The sequence below is a fragment of the Manacus vitellinus genome, unplaced genomic scaffold (genome assembly GCF_001715985.3).
Source record: "Manacus vitellinus isolate BGI_N305 unplaced genomic scaffold, ASM171598v3 scaffold_6_pilon, whole genome shotgun sequence".
NCBI classification, from domain to species: domain Eukaryota; kingdom Metazoa; phylum Chordata; class Aves; order Passeriformes; family Pipridae; genus Manacus; species Manacus vitellinus.
In genome coordinates, this window is record NW_021940750.1 from 21,995,741 (window position 1) to 22,017,718 (window position 21,978).

Sequence of the window (21,978 nt, forward strand, 5' to 3'; positions counted from 1 at the left end):
ATAACGAGATGGCTTTGGGGCTTCCCTCAGAGGCTACCCATTTCCTCAGCAGAAGCTGGAAACACGCTGTCATACTAGTTTTGAAATTTACGTTTGTGTAATATCTTCCTCCTACCTCAAACTGCGTTAGATAATTTATTTCTCTCTCTCATGCGATTTCTATTCACTGGTTGGCTGTGACACCAAAGGGATGTTTGCAGATGGGGAAGAGAAGCAGTTTCCCTGCCTTTGAGCTGGTCTAAGTCCTATTGTCAGTGCTAGGTGAGATCTCCCATTTCTAGTGTAGAGTAATGCTTGATCAAAGTGGCACAGAATTATTCACCTTTGAAGGATTCCTTCTGGTGCTGCTCTTTCTGTGACCCTTAACTAACACATGCTTCATTAGCATATATACATGGTACAGATCTAAGATGCTGAATTACCCAACTCTCATACCACAGTCTTTGGTTCTGGTACTCCCTTTACAAAAGGTTTCTTGCAATACAGCCCATAGTGAGAAGCCAGCATTCTGCAACTTCAGCTGTTGCACGGGCTGAGACCATACTGTACTAGTGTGGAAATACAGTGTTATTTTAGTCTGTTTTTCTAGGGAAACGATGCTTCTGCAATTGCTCTGTCTGGCCATTGCCCCTTTGGTTGCCTGGCCAGCTGCCACCACATTTGACAGGAGTACTGAAGCCCCAGAGATACTGAATTCCTCCAGAATCTGTTCTTCAACCCTACTGAGGCATGAGGGCTGGCCCTCAAGCTGGTAGGCTTGCAGCTTCCAGCTCCGAACCTGCCAGAACACAGACCGCTGTTTCCTCGCCCAAAGCAAGACATGAGAAGGAAAAGAAATGAAAGGTGTTACAGCAGGGTAAGGAAATATGACAAAAATCTGAGCACATCAGAGGAGAGAGTGTGAGAGAATGCAGGGAGGAACTGAGGGTCGTGCGGTGACATTATGGTGAATAGGGGAAGGCACACATGGCACAACAAAGGGGAAACATAAAGCTTCATTTCCTACTTGCTTATTTCTGTAGTTCTGTTTCTTGTAGAACAAATATTTTTTCAGGTAGCCAGGAATATCAGATGCCCTGTTTTTATCTGCCTGCTGCTACATTTCAGGTGATAACATCTAGTGTAGGGCCTGGTAGCGGATAAGTAGCATCTGAAAAGGTGTTATAAGTAGCAAGAAAAGGTGTTATAGAGAGCACCTGTATATCTGTTTATTCTGTTGATCACATACTGCTTTCTGCCTCTTCAGGATTTTTTTGGTAGCTTGAGCTGTCACAGAATAGCTACCGTCAGATTTCTCTGCAGGAGGAGATTAGAAGGAGATGCAGAGATGAAGACAGCAACAAAATGACTCACAGTTAATCATTCTGAAGACCACTCACATTCCTTCTCCCTCACAGTACCTTACCATGATTTGGACAGTACCCTGGACAAGTCAGTGACAGACTGTGTGTTGCCATCCTGACTGATCATTTTTGGTGACTGATAAAAAGGAGAGGGAGGCGAAACTTGGCATCTGATTAAAACTGTGCAGACCTAGTTATAACTTAAAGGGTGACTTAAAGGATGAATTGGTCCAGGGTGCAGATAGCTTTTTTATGACCAACCCAAAGTTCAGAAGGAAGAAATGAAAAAGTGTGGTTCTTCAAGTGAGCTCCCTCTATGGGTTATGCAGGAATTTTCACTTTTTTTTTGTTTCTTCTGTAGTTGTCCCTGGCCAATGGTCTGATGAAGAGATAAAGAGGCTACAGAGGAGAGAGAGAAGCAGAAATGTGTGTGCATGTGTGTATGCACCTGTGTTTGTGTGCATCTGACAACTTTAAACATAATCCCTGCTTCCCTATCATTAGCTTTTCCCTTGACACTTTACAATGAGTTACTGGAGTTTCCTGTCAGTCCTGTCCAATAAACAGGACATCCATGTTGGTAGCAGTTTATGCCTTGTCTGTTGTATACAGCCTATCAGTGAGGGAGCATGCTACTCCTTTCCCTTCTTTGTTTCCATGTCCCAATTTTCACTGCTGTCTGGTGCTTAAAGCCCTTGTACTCCTGATAACTGCACTTGCTCTGGTGGTATCATTTGCAGCTCCGGTGGGATTTTGTTGCTGCTAGGTGCCTCCCCCTACATGAATTCCCTCTCATTTTGCTCAAAGACAAGGATGCTGGGTAAAGGGAAGTGTTTTGTTTGAGGAAGCAGGCTTTTTGCATCCATGTGACTAGTACAAACACTCTTTGAATCACAGGTGAGTTGGAGGATTTGGCAAGACAAGGAAACTGCTGGTGTCACAGGAGACCTGCAGCGTTGGAGAAGCTTGTGTGGGTGGAGTTTGAGACCCTGAGGAATGATAGGAGAGTGAGGTGCTTCAAAAGGATAGAGGTGTTTTTAAAGCAGTTCATGCTCCTTATATTTATTCTCACTATTGTGCTTTTGTTGAGCTTCTCTGCTGGAGACCAGGTGTACCAGTAAGGTCTCTGATCAGTTGCTGCAAATGGATCTGGAGTGTATTCTGCTTTCATTGGTTTGATTTTTCATGTGGGTGTGTTGTATGCCCTGAAGACAGGGCCTCTCCTCAGTAGTATTAAATATATCAGCAGGAAACAGGTAGTTGGTGCTGTACAACTACTCATCCCAGTGTAATGCTACAGTGACTTAAGCTGAATTTTCTGAAAGTTGCAAAAATTTTAAAATTTGAGTGCAAAAGACCTGGGAACCTGCAAACAAGGGCTTTGCCATATATTTAATGTTATAGAATGTAAAACTGGAAGTAGCTACCAGGGTGCTAATATGAGCCCTTCTTCTATGCAAATATCACCGAGGAGTATCACCAATAAGATACATGAAATAATTGTTCTTGTGTATGCAGTGTTCATGAGACTCCATCTGAAGGACTGCAACCAGTCTGGGGAATGGCACTTCAAGAAAAATGTAGATATTTGGAAAACATCTCTGGGAAACCAGCAATAATGAGCACAGTCAAAACACCATAGATCTCTAAGGAACAATATAGCAAATGTCCTTGTCTAGGGAGGAGTGACATAGCAGAAGTCTTCAAATATATAAATGGTATCTGTGAAGAGGACGGAAATAATCTTTCTTCTATGATGGGGCAAGAAATAACAGACTGCAGTATTGCAACTGAAAACGTATGTGTATATGTTGTTGGGGAATTACAGATTGCTAGGAAGGGAACATTTAGAATACTGGTAAACCAGACCAGTTTTAAACTTTAAACCAAAACTTTATTGAACTCATTAAGTAGCAAGAGACTTTATGCTAATGGTTAATTCTCAGTTGTTATCATTAATTATTGCTTTATATACAAAACTGTTATTCTTTAATATTTATGTCCTAAATTAACTGTGACTATACAGTGCCATAGAGCTGATTCTCTAGAGTTAGAACTGACAGCTACAGTACTTGATGGATTTAGCTGCAGAAGAAGAGGTGAGAAGCAGGGAAGGATGATAGAAGTTAGAAGTGATGCTGGCTTGTTATCTTCCATATCCAATTTCCCTTTTCATACTTGATTCTTTAATGCTATTTTCAATCTCCCAAAAATGAGGTCTTCGGCTGCTAACAGTGCTGCTTCTCTTGTTCTTTTTTCCCCAGACATGCTTCTTGTGTGTTTAGCAGGATGCCCTGTGTGTTTGCATCCTTTATGCTTATCTTGTCCTTTGTTGTAACTTTTTGTTACTTGGATGCCTCTTATGAGCAACTATGTCTTGTTTGCCTGTTTGATGATCATGTTGCTCACATACTTAGTGAAATGCTTATATATACCATCACAGTGTTGCAATATATTATATACTGCTGCTAGTTACAATATTTTAGTATGTTTATATCTGGGCACAAGGAAAGCTAGTATTAATTATATCCCAATTAATGCATTTGTAATTTATAGGTGTCACCAGAAAATTCTTCAACTATGGCAGATTTGTGAGAAAGAAAAAAAAAATTCTGTCTATAAAGTTGAACACTGGTGTATATTGCTTTTAGAGCATTGATTCTTCATCATTGCAACTTAGACAACATCACCAAGAGTGTTGTAGGTAAAGTTTATACTACATTGGTGCAGAGAGATGGACTACGTAGCCTCTTAAGGTACCTGGCTGTCTTGTCTATTATGAGCCTAGTTACTTGGAGGGGAAAACTTCATTTGTGGTTGAGAGCAATTGGACTGTATATTGTGTACCACTCTGTGTAGGTCGTGTAGCACAGGCACCATATGTAAAAATGGCTGTCTCCTTTGGGTGAGGAGAAGACTATCTAACAGTTTTATTGTTTGTTATGCCTTAGCCAGCAATGGTTTGACACAGACCGTCAGCATGGGCTCTGTCAGGGCTAAAAGCAGAAGAACTGTTCCCTCCAGTGTCTTCTTTTGTCCTTTCAATTTTTAGCTTTGGCTGCTCGACATTCTTTTTCTCTCCTCTTCTGCACACTGACAAGGTATACATCTTAGGAAATTACAGCTACTACCAGCTCCCACGCAAGGAGGCTTGGCCACTGGAATCACTTTGGTTTTTGTCTGCTGATGAGACACTTCTGTCATTGAAAGATTTTCCCTCCTGTATCTTTTTTTGCTTTTCTTTTTTTTTTTTCGGTGGTTGTGTGACCACAGCAAACACCAGTCACCTGGCAGTTATTGCTGTGAGTTGAACCGGTGATTAAAAGCAAAAGCCGGGCAAGATGATAGATGGAAGAGAGAAGAGAAGCAGAGGGGAGCCTGTGCACAGTGTGTATTAGAGAACTCGCTTTTCATTAGCACAGAAGTCAGTTTAAAGGAGCAAAAGCAACAGTTTTTCTAGCTTTTCCTTTCTGTGTCAGACAAGATTTCTTTGAGTGCAAAAGGAAAATAAAAGTCTTCTTTCTGCTTTCATGGGTAAAATTAAAATAGTTCGCTATTTATCTCAGCAGATATTTTAGCCCTGTCTTTTTCTATCTCTTTCTACTTTAGCCTTTCAGGTGCTATTTAAATTTTAGAACTCAGAACTCTTAAAAAATAGTTTCCCAGCTGTTTTCTTCCACACTAAGAATTCATGACACAAATGTTATTTCTGCGGTGCTAATATTTAGCGCTAGTGTGTAAGGTGCTGGACTGGCAGACCTTGGAGATATAAATCTAGGTTTCCAGAATAGGTACAGCCAAAATTAAAGTAGGCAACACATCCTCCTCTGTGATCTGCCAGTGCATCTAACCTCAAGCTGCTATGAGAGTCACTGAAGGCAAGGGATTGCAGCAGTGTGTTATCCCAGGCAAGGCTCACACCTAGGCTGGAAACAGGCTGTTCGCCTTCACCCTAGACTTGGCAACGCTGATTCCAAACATAGGGAGAGCAAGGTACACATATCTTTTTGTTTCCATAGGCATAGTAGCTACTTGCATCCATAATATCAGTTACTAGGAGTTATGCTAGAGGTGAATTTGGCTCAACATACAATCAGGCTAATCACAGAGCTTTAAGAGGCGGCTGTTATGAATGATGGAAATTAGTTCTCAGCACATGCTAAAGGTCACCACATTTTATACTGGTATCCTTAATGAAACACAGGTAGTAGAAGTACAGAAGTGTGAATTCTGTGACAGAAAAATCAGAAAATTAAACTGTTGGGCTCTTTTCCTTCATTGGTGATTCAATAATTATCTAAGGTCAAACAGTGGGTAACCTTGATTTTTTCAAACTTGGCCAGTCTTCTAGTTTCTCTAATCTTCCTGATTCTGAACAAACATTTGCTAAAAGTCATATTGCCTAAAGTGATACAAGAAGTGGAAGCAGGTTCTGTTTCTCTGCCTGACAAGCTTTGAGCAGCTGCCATTGAGCCCAGCTTCTATTGAGAGTAAAAGAGATAGATGCAGTTCCAGCCTTCCTGGAGGAAAAAGCTGTGCAGCCACACAGGATCAGTTTTCTCATGTAAGACAAGAGTCTGCCTGTCAGCAGAGCTTGCTTAGCCCACTTTGATAAAGTACCCATGGGTGGAAGGGACTAAAGGGTTTGTGAGACAAAAGGGAGACTTGAATAACAGAGCCTCCTCATGTTGACTGAAATAAACTAAACCTAGGCATCCTTTAGTTAACACAAAGCCCATTCATAATTACTGATCTAGTAGAGGGTCTGAAATGTGAGAAGGATCTTGTCCTAATTTCTGAGGCAGCTTTAGGAGAGAGGATGCTTGCTGGTGTCTTATGCAGGTAGTCAGGGGTATCCCTGCAGCACATTCAGTGAAGGAGAATTCCCAAGGATGAAGAAATGAACTCTCAAGCTCAGGACTGAAAGCAGTTGGAGTAGACACTCCTGTGTGAAGGCACTGTTGCCAGTATATAAGCCTTTGCATTCTCTTAGGTTCACAGACTAGAAGACTGGCCAAAAAAAGGTTCTGTTTGCTCGTAAAGCTGTTCTGACATATGTTGGCTCATGTGTTTCCAGCAAGTCTGTAAGCTCTCCAGGGAAGGGAGAGCTTGTGTTAGTTTGTGTAGTGCTGAGTAAACTGGATTGTCCTTTATACATTATCTAGCAAACAGGGGCAATTCTAACATGTTATTGTCAGTTTGCACTAGCAAATTCTGACATTGCCTCTTTACCAATTATAATTGATTAATGCTTTACAAAATGAGATATGTTACTGCATTTGTGTGCCCAGCCACTGATTCTTGCTTATTTCCGCCAACATAGGACTCTAGGTGTGTCAGAAAAGTCAGAACTTTACATGATTTTTGGCCCTTAATTTGGATGCTTGATAAAACAGAATTTGTTTCCCAGTGGTTACTGTTGCTTTTGGCTGACTTACTGCTAGTCTAGGCTAACTAGTTGTAATCAGCTTGCATTTCTCTTCTCACAAATGAACATCAAGGGTCAGATCTCCCTTCACTGATGTCAGTCTACTGGCTCTGTTGAGTTTATTCACCCTGACACAAATGAGAACAACGCTAGGCTCCAAAGCTTCTGTATTAGTTGCTTGTGGCAATCGGTGGAGCTGAGCAGAAAAGAGAGAAAGACCTGCTCTATGTTACTGGTAACGTCTAAGGCATATGCCTCAACTTTTGTAGGTAACTGGACTTAGGGTTGCTAAAGAAAAGCAGAGAAGCCCTGAGAATAGATGGGTTTCCCCCTCCCCCCCCCCCCCCCCCAAAGATACGGAATAAAACTGAGAACTACAGAGACTGCAGCAAGTTGGTTATACACAGAAAAAGTACTGCATAGCAGCAGCTGCGTGCATGGTTTTCAGCCCTGTCCTGGAGCAACCCTTCCCTTTCGCTCTGGATGAGCAAACACCGATAATTCTTTGGTGCTGCTGGGTCTTGCCCCTTGAGGCTGCCTGCAGAGAAGCAGTGATGACAAGGACAGTGGGGCACCAGGGACTAGTCTTGGAGCAGTTAATTCTGCTAGCAGTGCTGAGGAACTTACCAGATTTTTGGTCACTGCTGTCCCCAGCAGTATTTGAGGAACCTTCCTAAAGACAGTGCTAAGCTCTCTACAGCATGCAATCCTCTCTGGTTTATTTTATTTTATTTTATTTAAAACTGTATTTTAAGATCATAAGTGAAACCTGTTCTCACCCTCCTTCTTGTTCTTGGAAAAGTACATTAAAAAAAAAATTAACTGTTTTGAGCCTTGAGAGAAACAGTTCAGTCTGGGAAAAGCTTTTGGGTGACAGGCTGTTCTAGCTGACCTTATTCCTTAACCTTACTGTGGCTAACACTAGCTAACACTGTACCTTGTTAGCATCTACTGGGGGAAGGCAGAGCTGTCCTCTCTCTGTCAGGCACCCTGTATTGCTAAAAGCTAATGGAGTTTCCCCTTTGGATCCAATTTGAGAGATCTATGATTTTAAAGCAGCACTGATTTTTCACTTCTGAGTGCAGCAAAGTAATTAATAGCTAAGATTTAATAGGAAACATAGAGTTGTACTTTCTCCCTCCAATAAGGCGAAGTACAAACTTTTCCTGGGCTTGAAGCTGACTGGCTCTCTTTCTGGGATTCTAAAACTCAGAAACAATTGCCTTATTATTTCTCGTTTCTGCAGAATATGGTGGCCCTTTGCTCTTCTAGTAAAAGAAATGTAAGAAATAGGACTACTTTTCTCATATCTGTAGGGAGCAGCATATGAGGGGAACCATTACCCTTTAAGGCATCCATCTCAGTTCTGGAGACATAAGAGCATTTAGAAGGACTGTATCTTTACCCAGATTAACTAAACTAATATGAATACAACAAAACCAGCCACTTTTGAAGTAAATCTGGTGGCAGTAATGTTGTTGAAACATCACTGATGACTATAAACTTTCTCTTGCCATCCAACTAGGAAAATTGCATTTGAAATCTGCCCTCTTCCTGCAGTGGTGCTGCTAAATAAATGAGTCACCTGTGAACTACAGGGCAGTAAATACATCCACCAACACCTAATAAAGCAAAGCAGAGTGAAGTTCCAGTACTTTATGGTGTCACTAGAATCCTACGATGTATTTATAGCTAGCTTCACAGGTTTTCCTGTTTTTTATTATTTCTTTTTATGTTGTAGTCCCACAGTTTGGCTTTCTTGGCTTTTCTTGTTTTTGCCTAATGCCCAATGGTTTGCAGCAAAGGAAGATTGGTAGGCAGAACATAGGACAACTCCCCATCAGAGGGAAGCTCTCTGTTTCTCCTCTTTATGGACTACCTAGGCATTTTCTATCTTTGGCCAGGGCGTTTTGAAGTGATGCTTTTCTCCTTTGTACATCTCCTGCACCTAAGCTGATACCTCTGTATGTGGGGAAGGACTGGTGGCAGATTGAGTACGGGAAAGGATCAGCAATTTTTTTTGGATCTTAGTGATTTGTTGTCTGTTGAGGGCTTTGTCTCCCACAGCAGCCCAAGAAGTAAGTGGCCAGCATGTACAGGGGCTTGAGTATGGAGAAGAGGCTATTGGACTGTTAAAGGGGAATTAAGAGCTGAAGGATGCTACCACAGTTTAGTCAACAAAGAAACAACTTCTTCTATATTCTTCTCTTTCAGCACCAGGGCAAATAGTTGCAGGAAAGGGGCAAGGAGTATATCCATGCAGTTCCCCTGCTGTTTCCTCTAGAATTACACTTCCTAAATCACATTTATTTTCCATACAAATTAATGAATTTTCCCCCTCTGCCTTTTGGAGAAGCAGCATTGAGTCCTCAATGTTTAGACCTGTAGGCTCTGTGGTCCCTTTGACTGATTCTGTAATGTGTTATGCATTCTGTCCTTTTCATAATGCTGTAGCCAGAGAAAACAGAAAGTAAAATGATGAGAGGCAGATCTTTGTTGCTTTGCTGCATTGCTAATAACTAGCTGAGTCTGAAACTTATTCAGATTTCCTGTATTTTACAAATAAGCTACTCCGTAATGTGTATTTAATACATGTCCTTCCCCCTTTCCCCTAAATCAGACTCCCTACAGTTCAATTGCACAATAAATATTTCAAAGTACTCTGACTGTGGACTAAGAGAAAATCAGGACTTCTGTGGAGAGGGACTCAAGGGTACCGACTCACGGGTCTGCAGAAGAGTGTTATGCAAGGTTGTATTCCTCCTCTTCTCCCAGGTGGGAGCAGGGGGCTTCTTCCCCACAAAGACAGGATCCTTCTGGGTATCCCACCACATATATGGCAACAACTTCAGTTTCCTAAAAAAAAACTCAGGGCCAGGAATATCTGTCTTGCACAGATAAATTGCTCTGTGCCCTGTGTATGGCAGTGCAAATTTGCCATCCAGCAGGCACCTGCACCACAGGTTACTCAGTCCTGTCTCCAGCTACGTGCTCCATTGTGAGGAAAGCTGATATTCCCACTTTAAGGCTAGAAAATGGCCCCCAAATCAGTCAAACATTTATACTAACGGCATGTCCTGTTTAGGGTGGAGAATCCTGGTGTCTGTTCTGTTCAGTTCCCATGTCTATCAGTCACTCACTGGCTCAACACGACTGAGCCTCTGTCTCCTTATCTGCAGAATGGCAAAGTAATACCTAAAGCTGTTGAATGGCTTCATTAATAAAAGATTTTAAAGCACTCTGAGATTCTTAGGTGGCATGTATTGGATAAATGTGAAAGTAGTATTCTTGCTTTCTACAAACATTGATTAAACCCAGCAAAACACCAAAACATTTCTGACTGCTGTAGCCCCTGATTTAGATCACTTATACTGTAAAATAAGTTACTAGAAAATAAATTACAAGCATATCAGGCTCAGCTAGAAGTAGTAGTTCTGCAACTCAGGCTGATCATTACAAGTTACTGTCGTGTTGTACCAAATTGAGATCAATGACCGAAACATTGCACCTCTGGGTTAGGGAGATACTTGAGTCCAACGGCAGGTTTCTGAGGCAGATGTGTGCACACCTACAAACATGGATCTAGAGGGGAAAACAAGAAAACTTACAGTCATAAACAGTTTATTCTAGTTAGTATGAATAAATGAAGGAGAGGGAGGCAGTGCAGTGCAAAGTGAGTCCTGGGGCTGGTTGGCTTCTTTTCCAAAGCTCCTTATAGACTCCTTGAGTGATGCTGTGTAAGTCACTTCACTGCTGGTGCCTAGCATACTCAGTGTGGCTGGGGATTTTTGCTATGCAATTTGACAACAAATTACGAGATAATGTATTTATTTATTAATTTATGGGCTGCAAACTCTGGCTCCATCCCTTACTCGCCGAGGATTAAGTGCAGGTACACCTGTTTGGACTCAGCCTATTGTTGCAGGAGCATTAAAAAAAAATAAATCTCTAAGAGCCATACGAAATTTTAAAGAGCGCGGTCATTCCTGGTTCTCCCTTTGCTCCTGAGCAGCTGCGGCCGCAGGACGAGCAGTGGGACGGGCCAGGGGGACGGCGTTTCTCCAGAGAATGCCCTGGCTGTGCCGTGTCCGAGTGCCCCGTGCCCGCTGCTCTCCGCGCCCGAGGCACAGCGGGACGGCGGCGTGAGAGGAGGCGCCCCTGGCAAGCGGGCGCGTCCCGTCCCCGCACGGACCAAGTGGGCGCGTTTCCCCAGGGGCTGCTCGGGGCAGGCAGCCCCCGCGACCGTGGGGGTGCATGCCGGGCTCTGGTTCCCCGGCACGGTGCGAGGCGTTCCCCTCCGCTGGGTCAGCGCTGGGGACTCCGTTGCGGGCAGTTTCGGGAGCCCGGGGTTGCCCGCGGCAGCCCTCAGCCCGTCCTGGGCCGCCCGGCCGGGACCCCGCGCGCGGGACCACACGAGCGCGTGAATGGCGGGGGCGGTGCCGCGCCCCCGGCCCGCCTCCCTCCGGAGTCAGCCAGTCCCTCTGCGGAGCGCTGCCGCGCCCTCTATTGGCTGGCCGGGGCCGGGACATTTGCAATGCGGCGCTCGCCCATTGGCGGAGACCGCTTCCCCGCGCCCCGGCTGCGCTTCACCTGCGCCGCCGAGTTGCCCGCACTTGCCCGCGCCGGCCGCCCGCGCCCGCCCCCGGCTCTGCTCGCTCCGCGCGCCCGCTCCGCCGACCCATCGCCAGCGACACGGTCCGCTGCTCCGCGAACCGACCGACCGACCCACCGCCCGGGAGACCTGGCTTGCCCTCGCCGGCTGCGCAGGGTTAATCGGCTTGATCCCTCGCGTCGCCTGGACTCGTGGGAAGAGAGTAAACAATCCAGATTGCTCTGTGTGTGTGTGTGCGCGCGCGTGTGCGTGTCCTAGCAATTCTGCATTGCAACACTTGCTAGTGGAGAAGCGACTGAAATCCCCTGGAATTGGGATAAAAAAAAAATCAAAATATTACCTGAGGTCTCTGGCTTATTTCTTCTTTTTCGTTTTTAATAGTCCCTCTCAGCAAAGTGAGAGACAGGGATCGCAGGCAGGGAAAAGTCCTCAAGGACCCCGTAATCCTGGAGGAACCCGAACAGGACCCTCGCGCGGACATGTGCGGCTTTCCTGCGCACTCCTGGAGGCTCGGTACAGCCGAGGGGTTCCTGCCACAGTAGATCCGGCCCTGGGAAACGGCGCGTCTTATTCGTCTCTGTGTGGTTACTAACCTTCCCCCATCCCTCCCCTTCTCTGCTAGCACTCTCTCGCACACATACTGTCTCTTTGCCTCTTGAGCACACACGCACACCCCTAGAGCCTCGGAAGCAACTCTCTTTTCTGCTAGCATGGGTCCCCTGGCATCATGAACGTTATTCTCTCTCCTTGGCTGGAATTCAGACTGCCCGTCTGTAGGTGTCTTGTGCCTTGACCATGCACCTGAGAATAGACCCCAGCATTTGCCCGGGACGCCGCCCCGCCTGGACCCTGTGGATGTGCTCCCTCTTTTGGGGATGTATCGTCAGCTCTGTGTGGAGTTCCTCTAACGTGGCTTCTTCTGCCTCCTCTTCCTCGTCTGTTTCTCAGGCTCAGTATGAGCATCACTTCCACGGCAGCAAGCACCACTCTGTGCCTATCTCTATCTACCGCTCCCCTGTCTCCCTCCGAGGAGGACACGGTGGGTTCCCACGCTTGTTTCTTTTTAACCTTTTTGCAGAGCAACTAGAGCAGCAGAGGGGAAACAGGGACGATGGCTGTGACTCCCGGGGAGGGGGGTCCTCCCAGCCCCTCATATTTCTGCCGTTAGCTCCCCTCCCTATTAACCCTCCACTCCTCCCCTGCCCCTCCCCGAGCAGAGCCTAGAGCTGAGGACGCGCCTCATCCAGAGCCAACTTCCCGGCCGGTGTGGTCCAGCAGGACGGAGGGTGCGGGCCGGCGGGGCTGGGGCGGGTTCGGATCTCTCTTGTGCCAGGCAGCAGCGCCGAACTCCTCGCGTTGGCGGAGGGGCATCTGTTCCTGTCCCGCTGGGGTCCTCCGACGAGGAATCACTAACTCCCCGGCTCGTAGCGGCTGCCATGGTCTTGAAGCACCGCGTCTTCCCTGCCAGCCACCCTCGTTTTCCCGGGCACCCCGCCGTGGGACTGCCGGCCGGGGGCTCCAGGGTTGCCGCCGCCGCCGCCGCCGCTCCCCTGCCCTGCCTGCTTGCTCGCAGCCTGTCTGGATGAGGTTGACGGGTAGCTCGGTGTGTGCAAAGAAAAAGGCGAGGTCTCCTTACCCCTGCTCCTGGCTTCCTGCTTCGCGCCTGGTAGCGTCTTCCTGGGAAACCCTGGGGCAGGAAATAATAGGGAGTGGGTTTTCACTCTGGCAGCAAGGGAGAAGAGGAAGACAGTGTCTGAGAGATGCCAAGGAGGAGTGAGAGGGGGACCGGGCAGCATCCTACCCCTGAAATGCTGAGCAATGCTCAACAGCTGGGCCAGCACAGCTTCTTGCCCAGCTCTCCTGAGTCTGCCCAACCTGAGAGGAGTTGGTCCAGGCCTGACTGACATGGGGGCTTGCCCTCATCTCCACCTTCTCCTCTCTGTCCTGTGTCCCTTAGCTTCTGCTCTCAGCCACATCAGCTGGGAAAGTCAGGCAGGCCAAGGCCAGTCCCTTTTCCTGCAGGATTGCAGGTCAGGTCAGTTCTGGCCTTCCATCATAGGAGCATTCAGATACAAAATCATATCTGTGCAGGACCAGAAGAAGAACCAGCGTCAGAAATGTGGCACAGGAACACTTGGAAGGAGAGGGGAAGGGAGGGGAGAGCCCTGGGACAGTTGGTTGAAATGCCGCATGACATGGCTGCAGCAGGCAATATGAGGATGTGCTGGCAGGGCTGCGGCAGGGCTACAGGGACATTGAAACCTGGAGTGTCACAGATAAGTGCTCGGATGACCAACAGAGCAGTCTGAAGAGTTCAAATGGCACAGCGATGAATGGACCTTCAATTAAGTCTATAGGTACATTGGCAGAGTTGTAGAAGGAGCTCAGTATTGCAGGTCTAAGCTGAGGCGCATTGGAGAGGGAAAGGGCTCAGGAACAAAGCCAGGAGACGGATGCTGCAGGTCACAACTGAGCACCAGCGGAGCAGGGCTTCGCTAGCTGGAGGTACTTCGGTAGATTTGCTGGAGGGCATTGGAAGAGGGTGATAGGAAGCTATGGAATGTAGGTGCCTATGCTCTGGCAGAGCAGGAAGGGGGGGCCCAGGGCACTGCAGAATATCACTGTGCTGCAAAGGCAAGGACTCAGGACTGAAATGGCACTGGGTGAAATGGGTTGAGCTGGAGTGCGCAGCCAGTTCTGCAAACACAAGTGGCGCTATCCTTTCAGCCTGTCAATCTCCCACTTCTTCCCTGAAGTTCACATCCACCCTAAAATGCAAGAGAAACATTAAGGCCCCACATGGGAAGGGAACCAGTGCCATGCAAAACATCAAGACCATCTGTTAAGCACCACCCATGTGAAACTCAGTTATGGGTTATTAATCACTAGCAGCAGGAGTCCTGTTATTTGCAGCAATACTTGAGGACCGTGTGAGAGAGTCCCTGTTGTGCTAAGAAATATGGGGAATTAACCAGTCCCTGCCCCACAGGGTTTCCAACAGCCCAGCTTCTGTAGCTGAGTGCTCCTGTGATGGAAGGGAATAGCAAAGTCCGGTTCGCAGGTCACTTGTGAGGAAAGGAGAGAAGGATGTCACAAAATGTGATAGTGGTTGGCTTTGACAGGCAGTATTCTGTGGGAGAGTCCACAGTCTGTTTCTTGGTCAAGAAAGGATAGTTCTTTTCTCCTTGATGACTTTTGCATCTGCCCTCAAAGTCCAGCAAAGCCTCATTTAAGAGCCATGAGCAAAGCTGTTATCAGCTTCAGTGAGAAACTCGCATTTTTTGGTGTCCTCGTTGCAGAAAGGAATCAAGGGAAATAGAGAGCTTGGGAAGCTCAGGCTGGTACATAAGCCAGTCTGAGTTGTTTGTTTTTTTTCCTTTCCTAATCGTGCCATGTAGCAAAGCTGGCATGAAAACTCCCTTTGGCCATGAGTAAGGGGGTGGAGGGGATGGACAGAGAGAAGAGATTGAGAGAGAAAGGAAGAAGAGACCACAAAGACAGCTGGTCTTGTAAACACATGCGTGATTTATTGTTGTGTTTTCTTTCACTGTTGCACAACAGAGTTCCTTGGAATTTGGATTTGTAACAGTGTTGAGCTGTGCACTCCCCGTGTTTCCTGGGATTTTGATTATTTTTTTTTGCTAGAGGAAAATAAAAAATTCATTCTGACTCCTGCCCTACTTCGTGGCTGCATTATAATTCTGGTTTTGGAAGGAATCAGATCAGGATTGTGGCCACCCTGCTGTGTTGTCTTCCAGCCCCGCAATTCTGACCACTGAGACTCAGTCTTGTATTTAAACGTATTTTCCTTTTTTCTTTTACATCCCAGTGGATTTCAATCTGTTTGAAGAAGCAAATTAGTATCTAGCACAGAGGAAAAGTAAATGTCTCACAAGGCATAAGCACTTGTTTGGAGCGTGTTTAGTGTTCCTTTAAAATCACTGGAAAACCTTCTTGTGGCTTACCTTGAACAGGACCGAGCCCAGATCTGACAGTCATTACAGTGCTGGTGTTATGAGAGTTAATTCTGAAATCACCGAGCTGGTGCTTTCCGGTAGTTGAGCTGCAACCTGCAAATGTAAAACTTGGCACAGTGCATGTTCTCAAGGAGAAAGTGTTTCTAACAGGTTTACCTCCCTGTCAGCAGGGGAGTGAGCCTGGCCAGGCAGGGGACTTCAGCAAGTCAGAACAAATCTTTTTGCAATGTGAGAACCTTCCTAGACTGGCAGAATCTTTACCCCCAAATAATAGGAAGGGAAAGTTATGGTTCCTCTTTGTTTTGCTAGGGGCTTGAGGGAGAGAGGAAGGAACAAAGTTGGGCTGTGTTTATTGAAAGTCCACATGTGATGAATCCTCCTGCCTCCCCTTAGCTATTTAGCACCCTGCTGGGTCAGCTGCTTTACCAGAGCCTGCAGCAGTGACTTCACAACCCCTCTTTCCACATCCTCAATTGCCTCAGCTGATGAATAATGCATGGCTCTGGTTGACAGATAAAATGAAGAGATTTGTGCATGTTTTGTCTTATTGATGAATTAATTAATTTGGTTTCTCTTTTTCTCCTCCAGCTGTTTTTTCTCTGGCCCTCCTTAATGGATGGGGAGCAGGGATGCACAGAGCTGACATGTGATGCCTGGTGCAGATTGCCCCTGCCTCCAGAGTACTGCTCTGCAGAAGCAGCTATGGGAGCGATGGTGGGCACAGCGTAGTTTCTCTTGGGTTTCACTTTGGGGGGGCCTAGGTTTGCTGGCGCTGTTGCACAAGTCATAGCAAAAAGCAAAGATCTGTCATGAGAATTGGCAGTGAGCAATCACCAGATCCTGTAGGTGTAACTCTCAGGCCTCAGTTGATTCTTAGAAGTTCTGTCCTTTATATGAAGCATTTCCTTCTCTTATATCTTTTTTAAAATCAGCAAATAAGAGTGAATGCTTGGACAGATCAAGAGTATGTTTCCATAAAATAGGCAGGTATTCTGCAAATCAGTGTCAAAGCTTGCCAAACACAGCTTTAACAGTGTACCCTCTGTATGATACATATGTCCTCCAGTGTGACCTGTTCCTCATCTCAAGATTCTATGTTCTTGCAATCCTACCTTTTCTTTAAAATAGAAAACTAATTCCCTGTCCTTGGCACTACCCATTCTCCAGTACAAAGCAGGACCTTCCCGGTTCCCCCATCATCAGGAGATTACTTTGAGCAAAGGTTGGTAGCTTTAACAAAAGGGGGAAAAATTGCTCTATACAGAGCAGTCAGTGATCCAGTAAAATGAACTTCACTCAGAGCTGAAATTAAGGTTACAATTAAATTCTGCAAAGGTGAAAAGCTAGAAGTCTGCCTGCTTTCTGTGGCTTGCCTCTATCCTCCTATCAACAATGAGGCCTAATTTTTTGACAAAGGCTACTGCTTCTGTATGCCTGAATGTTTACGTTCCCTTCCTCAGAGACATTAACAATGATTAATTATTTTTAAAGTAAGGCAAAATCTGCTTAACTTGTCTCAAACTGGCTGTCCAGAAATTTAAGCGTCCAAACTCACAAGTCCCTTGTAGTCTTAAGTGATCAGAGCTGGGCTTTGCCCTCTCTGTGCTTTGTACGTCCTCTGAGAAAGCACTGTTTTCAATTGTTGAACACAGGAAAAATCTGGTGTGTAGAAAGGCTGTTTCCTCAAAACAAGATTACTGTTTGACTTATCCTTTGCGTACTTTTATGTGAAACAGTTTCTGATTAGGTGCTTTGACTTCTCATTCAGTGCACAGTAGTAACTGTTCCCAACTTGGAATAGTTTGCATTGATCTGCAAAATTGACGTTTAAGTCTGTTCACCTGGTACTTGTTCCGAGGAGATCCCAGTGATATTAGAACTGGAACACGAGAAACTTAATGTCATTGTTGAACCCCATCAGTTTGATTTAATATATGTCTCTGTGCTCTTTGAAACACTGCTCAGACCTGTACTGCTGAAGGTACTGTCTCTTAAGATATGTTTAAAAAAGCCCTCTTTTGAAAGCTACTTTGCACTTGCTCAGTATCTCATAGTACATTTTGCAAAAGTAGGAATGATAATCCCGAGTCAGAATTAGATCAGGGCTTTCTTCTGCCTTATATTTCCTTTGCAATTTAGAGTGGAGAGAGGTTTCTTTTCTTTATCATTTCTGCTTTTGGGTAATACAGCCCTGACTTTTCAAGCAATTGCCACATTCTGCTGCAAAGGTGACTGCATTTCAAAGACAAACGAAGGATCTTGCTGTATGCTTTGTATAGGCATTGAAGTTGTAAAGAATATTGGGTTATGTGACACCAGCTATGTAGTCAGAATACTGCAGAATGGGAATGGTACCTTTTATAATATTTCTACATTTAAAAAACGTAAGAATTTTTTTAACAATGCTGGCCAGTTTTCCTTGTTTTCTTTTTCTTTCTCTTCTATTGTCATGGCATGAAAAGAAATGCTTGACCAATGTTATGATATTCACTGGGTTATTATACACTGTGCTTTTGGAACCTCCAAATTTCTTACACAGGTCTCACTAGAAGGAATAAAATGTACCTAGGTCATCTAACATGGGAATAGTGGCAAGAACAGAATAGTCTCCAACTGGTGGTGGGGAAGTTCCACAGTTTGTCATACAGAAGGTAACCAAATACAGAGCTGGAGCTTCTAACTGCAAGGAACATAAGTTTTGTCTGCGAAGTACAAAAGATGAGCATCTTTCTATTTTTTTCTTTTTCCATTTGCTGTACCTTAAGAAGACTGACTCTCTGTGTAGGTGCCCAGGATGACAGTCCTGTGCTGGTTCGCTGACTTGGTGGGGGTTTTTTTGGTGTTTGTTTTTTTTTTGGGGGGGTGGTGGAGTGGTGGTGGTTTTTTTGTTGGTTGGTTGGTTGGTTTTTTGCATGTGTTGTCCTAGTGGGCTTTGATAACTATGAAAGGTCACTCACACTAGCAAAAAAATGGTGGGTTTCATGTCTTCTGTGTAATTTCTGTACATAAGATGACCGGTGGTTCTGATTTGTTGCATGACCTTGACAAGACATTACTTTCTGACTTGTTTTCTTCATCTGGGAAATGAAGTGAAAACCATTTTTTTCACCTAGGTGAGGTGTGCATCCCTGGTACACCTGTGTGCTGTGGCAGGAAGCCACAGAAATTAATGAAACCCCAGTAGTCCTTTGGGGCTTTAGATGTCAGAGAACCTTAAAAGAGCAGCCTGCTTCTACCTTTTGCAGGACAAGCAAGATGCCTTCAAGTTCTGAACATAGATCCCAGTAGTGTTTTCCCTTATGGCTTTAAAGCCTGGACAGGCTCTAGAGCCTAATCCCAGCACTGGTGTTTCTGAAGGAGCAGGAGAGCATTTTAGCAGAGAGCTGGCTGTGCCAAGTTCCAGGCAGCCACTGGAGCCAGGGACCTGCGATTCACCACGGCTCTCTACCACTCTTGTATATTACTTTTCTTGTAGTGTGTGTGTGTGTGTGTGTGTATTTTGCACATTAAAACATAACTACTTATACTCCTGAGTGACTTCCCCCCAAACTATGAATTTAAAGTACTTCTGACACTCTCTTTTAGAATTTGAATATAATTATATGCTTTGGGTGTAAATTGTGGTTTTTGCTACATAAGAAACTAATGGAAATGATCTGCCTATTCCTGCAGTTTACAGATTGTACGCTTTATGTCTAGAGATGTATATTTAGGCTGGTTTTCTGTATGGTGTATTAAGATGAAAATGAAGTTGATGTGAGCAATGGTGGTTAGAAACATGAATAGTGGGCTGATAAAGGACATTGCTAAATTAATCCAGTGCTAAGGTTTACTTTATCATCTCTTAGTTTTACACCTTTCATCATTTTGCATTCTTGATGACGGAGAACATGAGAGTAGGATGTATTTTACAGTCTATAGAGGGCCTTGTGTCTGCAGAATATTGAGGGATGGGGTGAATGAATCAGAAAGATGTAAAAATATTGCTAAAAAAAGACCCTTTGCTTATTCTGTGATTTCCACGTGGTAGAATGAGGGAAGACTTTGTTTGCTAGAAGGCTCAGGAAGAGTACCCTCAGTTTAATCAAAAGGCCAGGCTCCATTTAATAACTGCAGAGTGAATCTGTTTCCATGCTATCCTTGGAACGTGGTTTGGAATTTAGGATAAATTCAGCATATTAAGCAGATCAAATTATTGGAAGATTACTAATCTACATTAAACAGATCAAATTATTGGAAGGTGAGGGGAGTTGAAGTTTGTTTTTTTTCCAAAGTTTGATCTTTAACATCATGCTGCATGACATCAACTGATTGTCTGAACCTGCTTGGTGAACCCTTTGATTCCTTACTCAACTGCTGCACTGCCCAGTGGGGATTTTCATGAGCACAGAGACTAATAGTGAATGGGTAACATCAGACTGGTGACCTGTCACTGGTGGGGTTCAGCAGGGCTCCATCTTGGGCCCTGTGTTCTTCAACTTCTTCATAAATGATTGGACACAGGACTGGAAGGGATACTAAGCAAGTTTGCAGATGATACAAAACTGAAGGGAGCTGTCGAATCCCTTGAGGGCAGGAAGGCCCTGAAGAGAGAACTTGACAAATTAGAGGACTGGACAAACACCAACCATATGAAGTTCAACAAGAGGAAGTGCTGGATTCTGCACCTGGAATGCGGCAGCCCTGGATGTACGGACTGAGGATCGAGGAATGAGATGCTGGAAAGCAGTGCCATGGAAAGGGACCTGGGGGTCCTTGTTGAGGGCAAGTTGAATATGAGTCAGCAGTGCCCTGCCAGCCAGAAGGGCTGACTGTGTCCTGGGGGGCATCAGGCAAAGCATTGCCAGCCAGTCGAGGGAGGGGATTGTCCTGCTCTGCTCTGCACTGGGGCAGCCTCACCTTGAGTATTGTGTGCAGTTTTGGGCACCACAATGTAAGAAAGATATTCGGCTGTTAGAGAGTGTCCAAAGGAGAACAATGAAGATGGTGAAGGGTCTTTAGGGGAAGCCGTATGAGGAGCAGCTGAGGGCACTTGGTCTGTTCAGCCTGGAGAAGAGAAGACTGAGGGGAGACCTCATTGCAGCTACAACTTCCTCATGAGGGGAAGAGGAGGGGCAGGCACTGATCTCTTCTCTGTGGTGACCAGTGACAGGACCCAAGGGAATGGCCTGAAGTTGTGTAAGAGGGGGTTAGGTTGGATATTAGAAAGAAGTTCTTCACCCAGAGGGTGGCTGGGGACTAAAACAGGGTCCCCAGGGAAGTGGTCACAGCAGCAAGCCTGACGGAGTTCAAGATGCATTTGGATGACACTCTTGGTCCTCTACAGGGCTAAGAGTTGGACTGAATAATCCTCGTGGGTCCCTTCCAACTTGGTATATTCTGTGGTTATGTGAAGCAGCAGAGTATAGAAATTCCCCAGATAATGTTGGGAAGGCAATTACAGGGTGGTTAAAGGAGAGAACACACAGTAGATACAGTAGACCTGAAATCATTGAAGAAATGCAAATGTTTTTTAAAAAAGTGAACTAAAAAAAAATAAAAAAAAGACCTGGTTCATTTTGATTAGGTTATTATGCTAACTGGACTATACATAGAAAACAGGTTCGGCTAACGTCTCCACTTGGCTATCTATTCTGGAAAGATTCTCACTGTCTGATTTAACACTTAGGAAAGTTACAAAAGATGAAGTGTTTGATTTAATAAACACAGGGATTCCTGAGTTATTGTGATCATCTGAGAGAGTTTCACTCCAAAGACTATTGGAACTTGTAGTTCTATAGACACATTTTCCGACCTACGAGCACTATTGGTCTTCTAGTATCCGGTGAGATGAAAGTGGAAATAGTAGGTAGAAACCTAACGTTTTTCTCTTCCCTTTGTTTGTTCTTTATGTACTTGTGTAATGGTAACTTTTCTTACATTCTGATTATGCTACTGATAATTATGATGTCCTGGGCTTTCACAGAAGAGTTTGTCATTCACTGATGTTCACTGAGTGCAGTGTTTAGGAATGCTGATGGCCTGGAAAGGACCTAGAGTAATCCTAAATTTATGTGGCCTACATCTAGTCATCTGCTTCCATAACCTCTCTGTAGGATTGCAGGAGGACCCCTGCTCTCCCAATATCATCTTTTCTTTGCAATTTAGTAATGAATGGCAAAACTATTCCAGGTTTCCCTGATCTTGCTCCCCTGTGTGCAGTCCAGCATATTTCTGTCATTGTATGTTTGGAAGATACTGATGGCTTTGAATGCCTTTTCAGTTTTTATTACCTCACCATGGAACCTACTCTCCTTCCTGTCCCCTCATGCATCCGGAGGCAGTTCATTAGAGGCAAGGAAAAGGTAAAGAAATTAATTTTCCTTGAGAAATGTATTCAGTGCCTTGTAGAGACTTGAGGAAGAGAAATAGAGCAGAGAATTCTTACTATCTTCTTTTCAAACTATTTTTTTTATATGGAGAATGTGGAGAAAAAAGTGTCTGTGCCCTATAAACATCCCTTCACCTGGGAGCTTATTTTTCTGACACTTGGCACTACGAACATGCCAGGATTGCAGTAGGCTGGAACAGAATAAGGTGGTTGCCTGCCCTTCAGAATTAATGTGCATTGGCTTAGTA

At 45.0% G+C, this 21,978-nt stretch overlaps 1 protein-coding gene across 27 annotated transcripts in view; it reads left to right on the forward strand.

The window, feature by feature from the left end:
• Positions 1 to 21,978, forward strand: part of NRXN3 (neurexin 3) — a 935,277-nt gene that overhangs the window by 558,145 nt on the left and 355,154 nt on the right. For 3 of the 27 annotated variants that reach the window (XM_018082472.2, XM_018082469.2, XM_018082476.2), the window contains exon 1: positions 11,543 to 12,422. The exons of 23 other annotated variants lie outside the window; for them this stretch is intronic. In XM_018082472.2, the coding sequence (XP_017937961.1) occupies positions 12,179 to 12,422 (244 nt within the window). In that variant the 5' untranslated portion in view covers positions 11,543 to 12,178. Of the gene's footprint in view, positions 1 to 11,542; positions 12,423 to 21,978 lie in introns of those variants that run through there. One more of the 27 variants, XM_008924939.3, reaches the window with a different exon arrangement.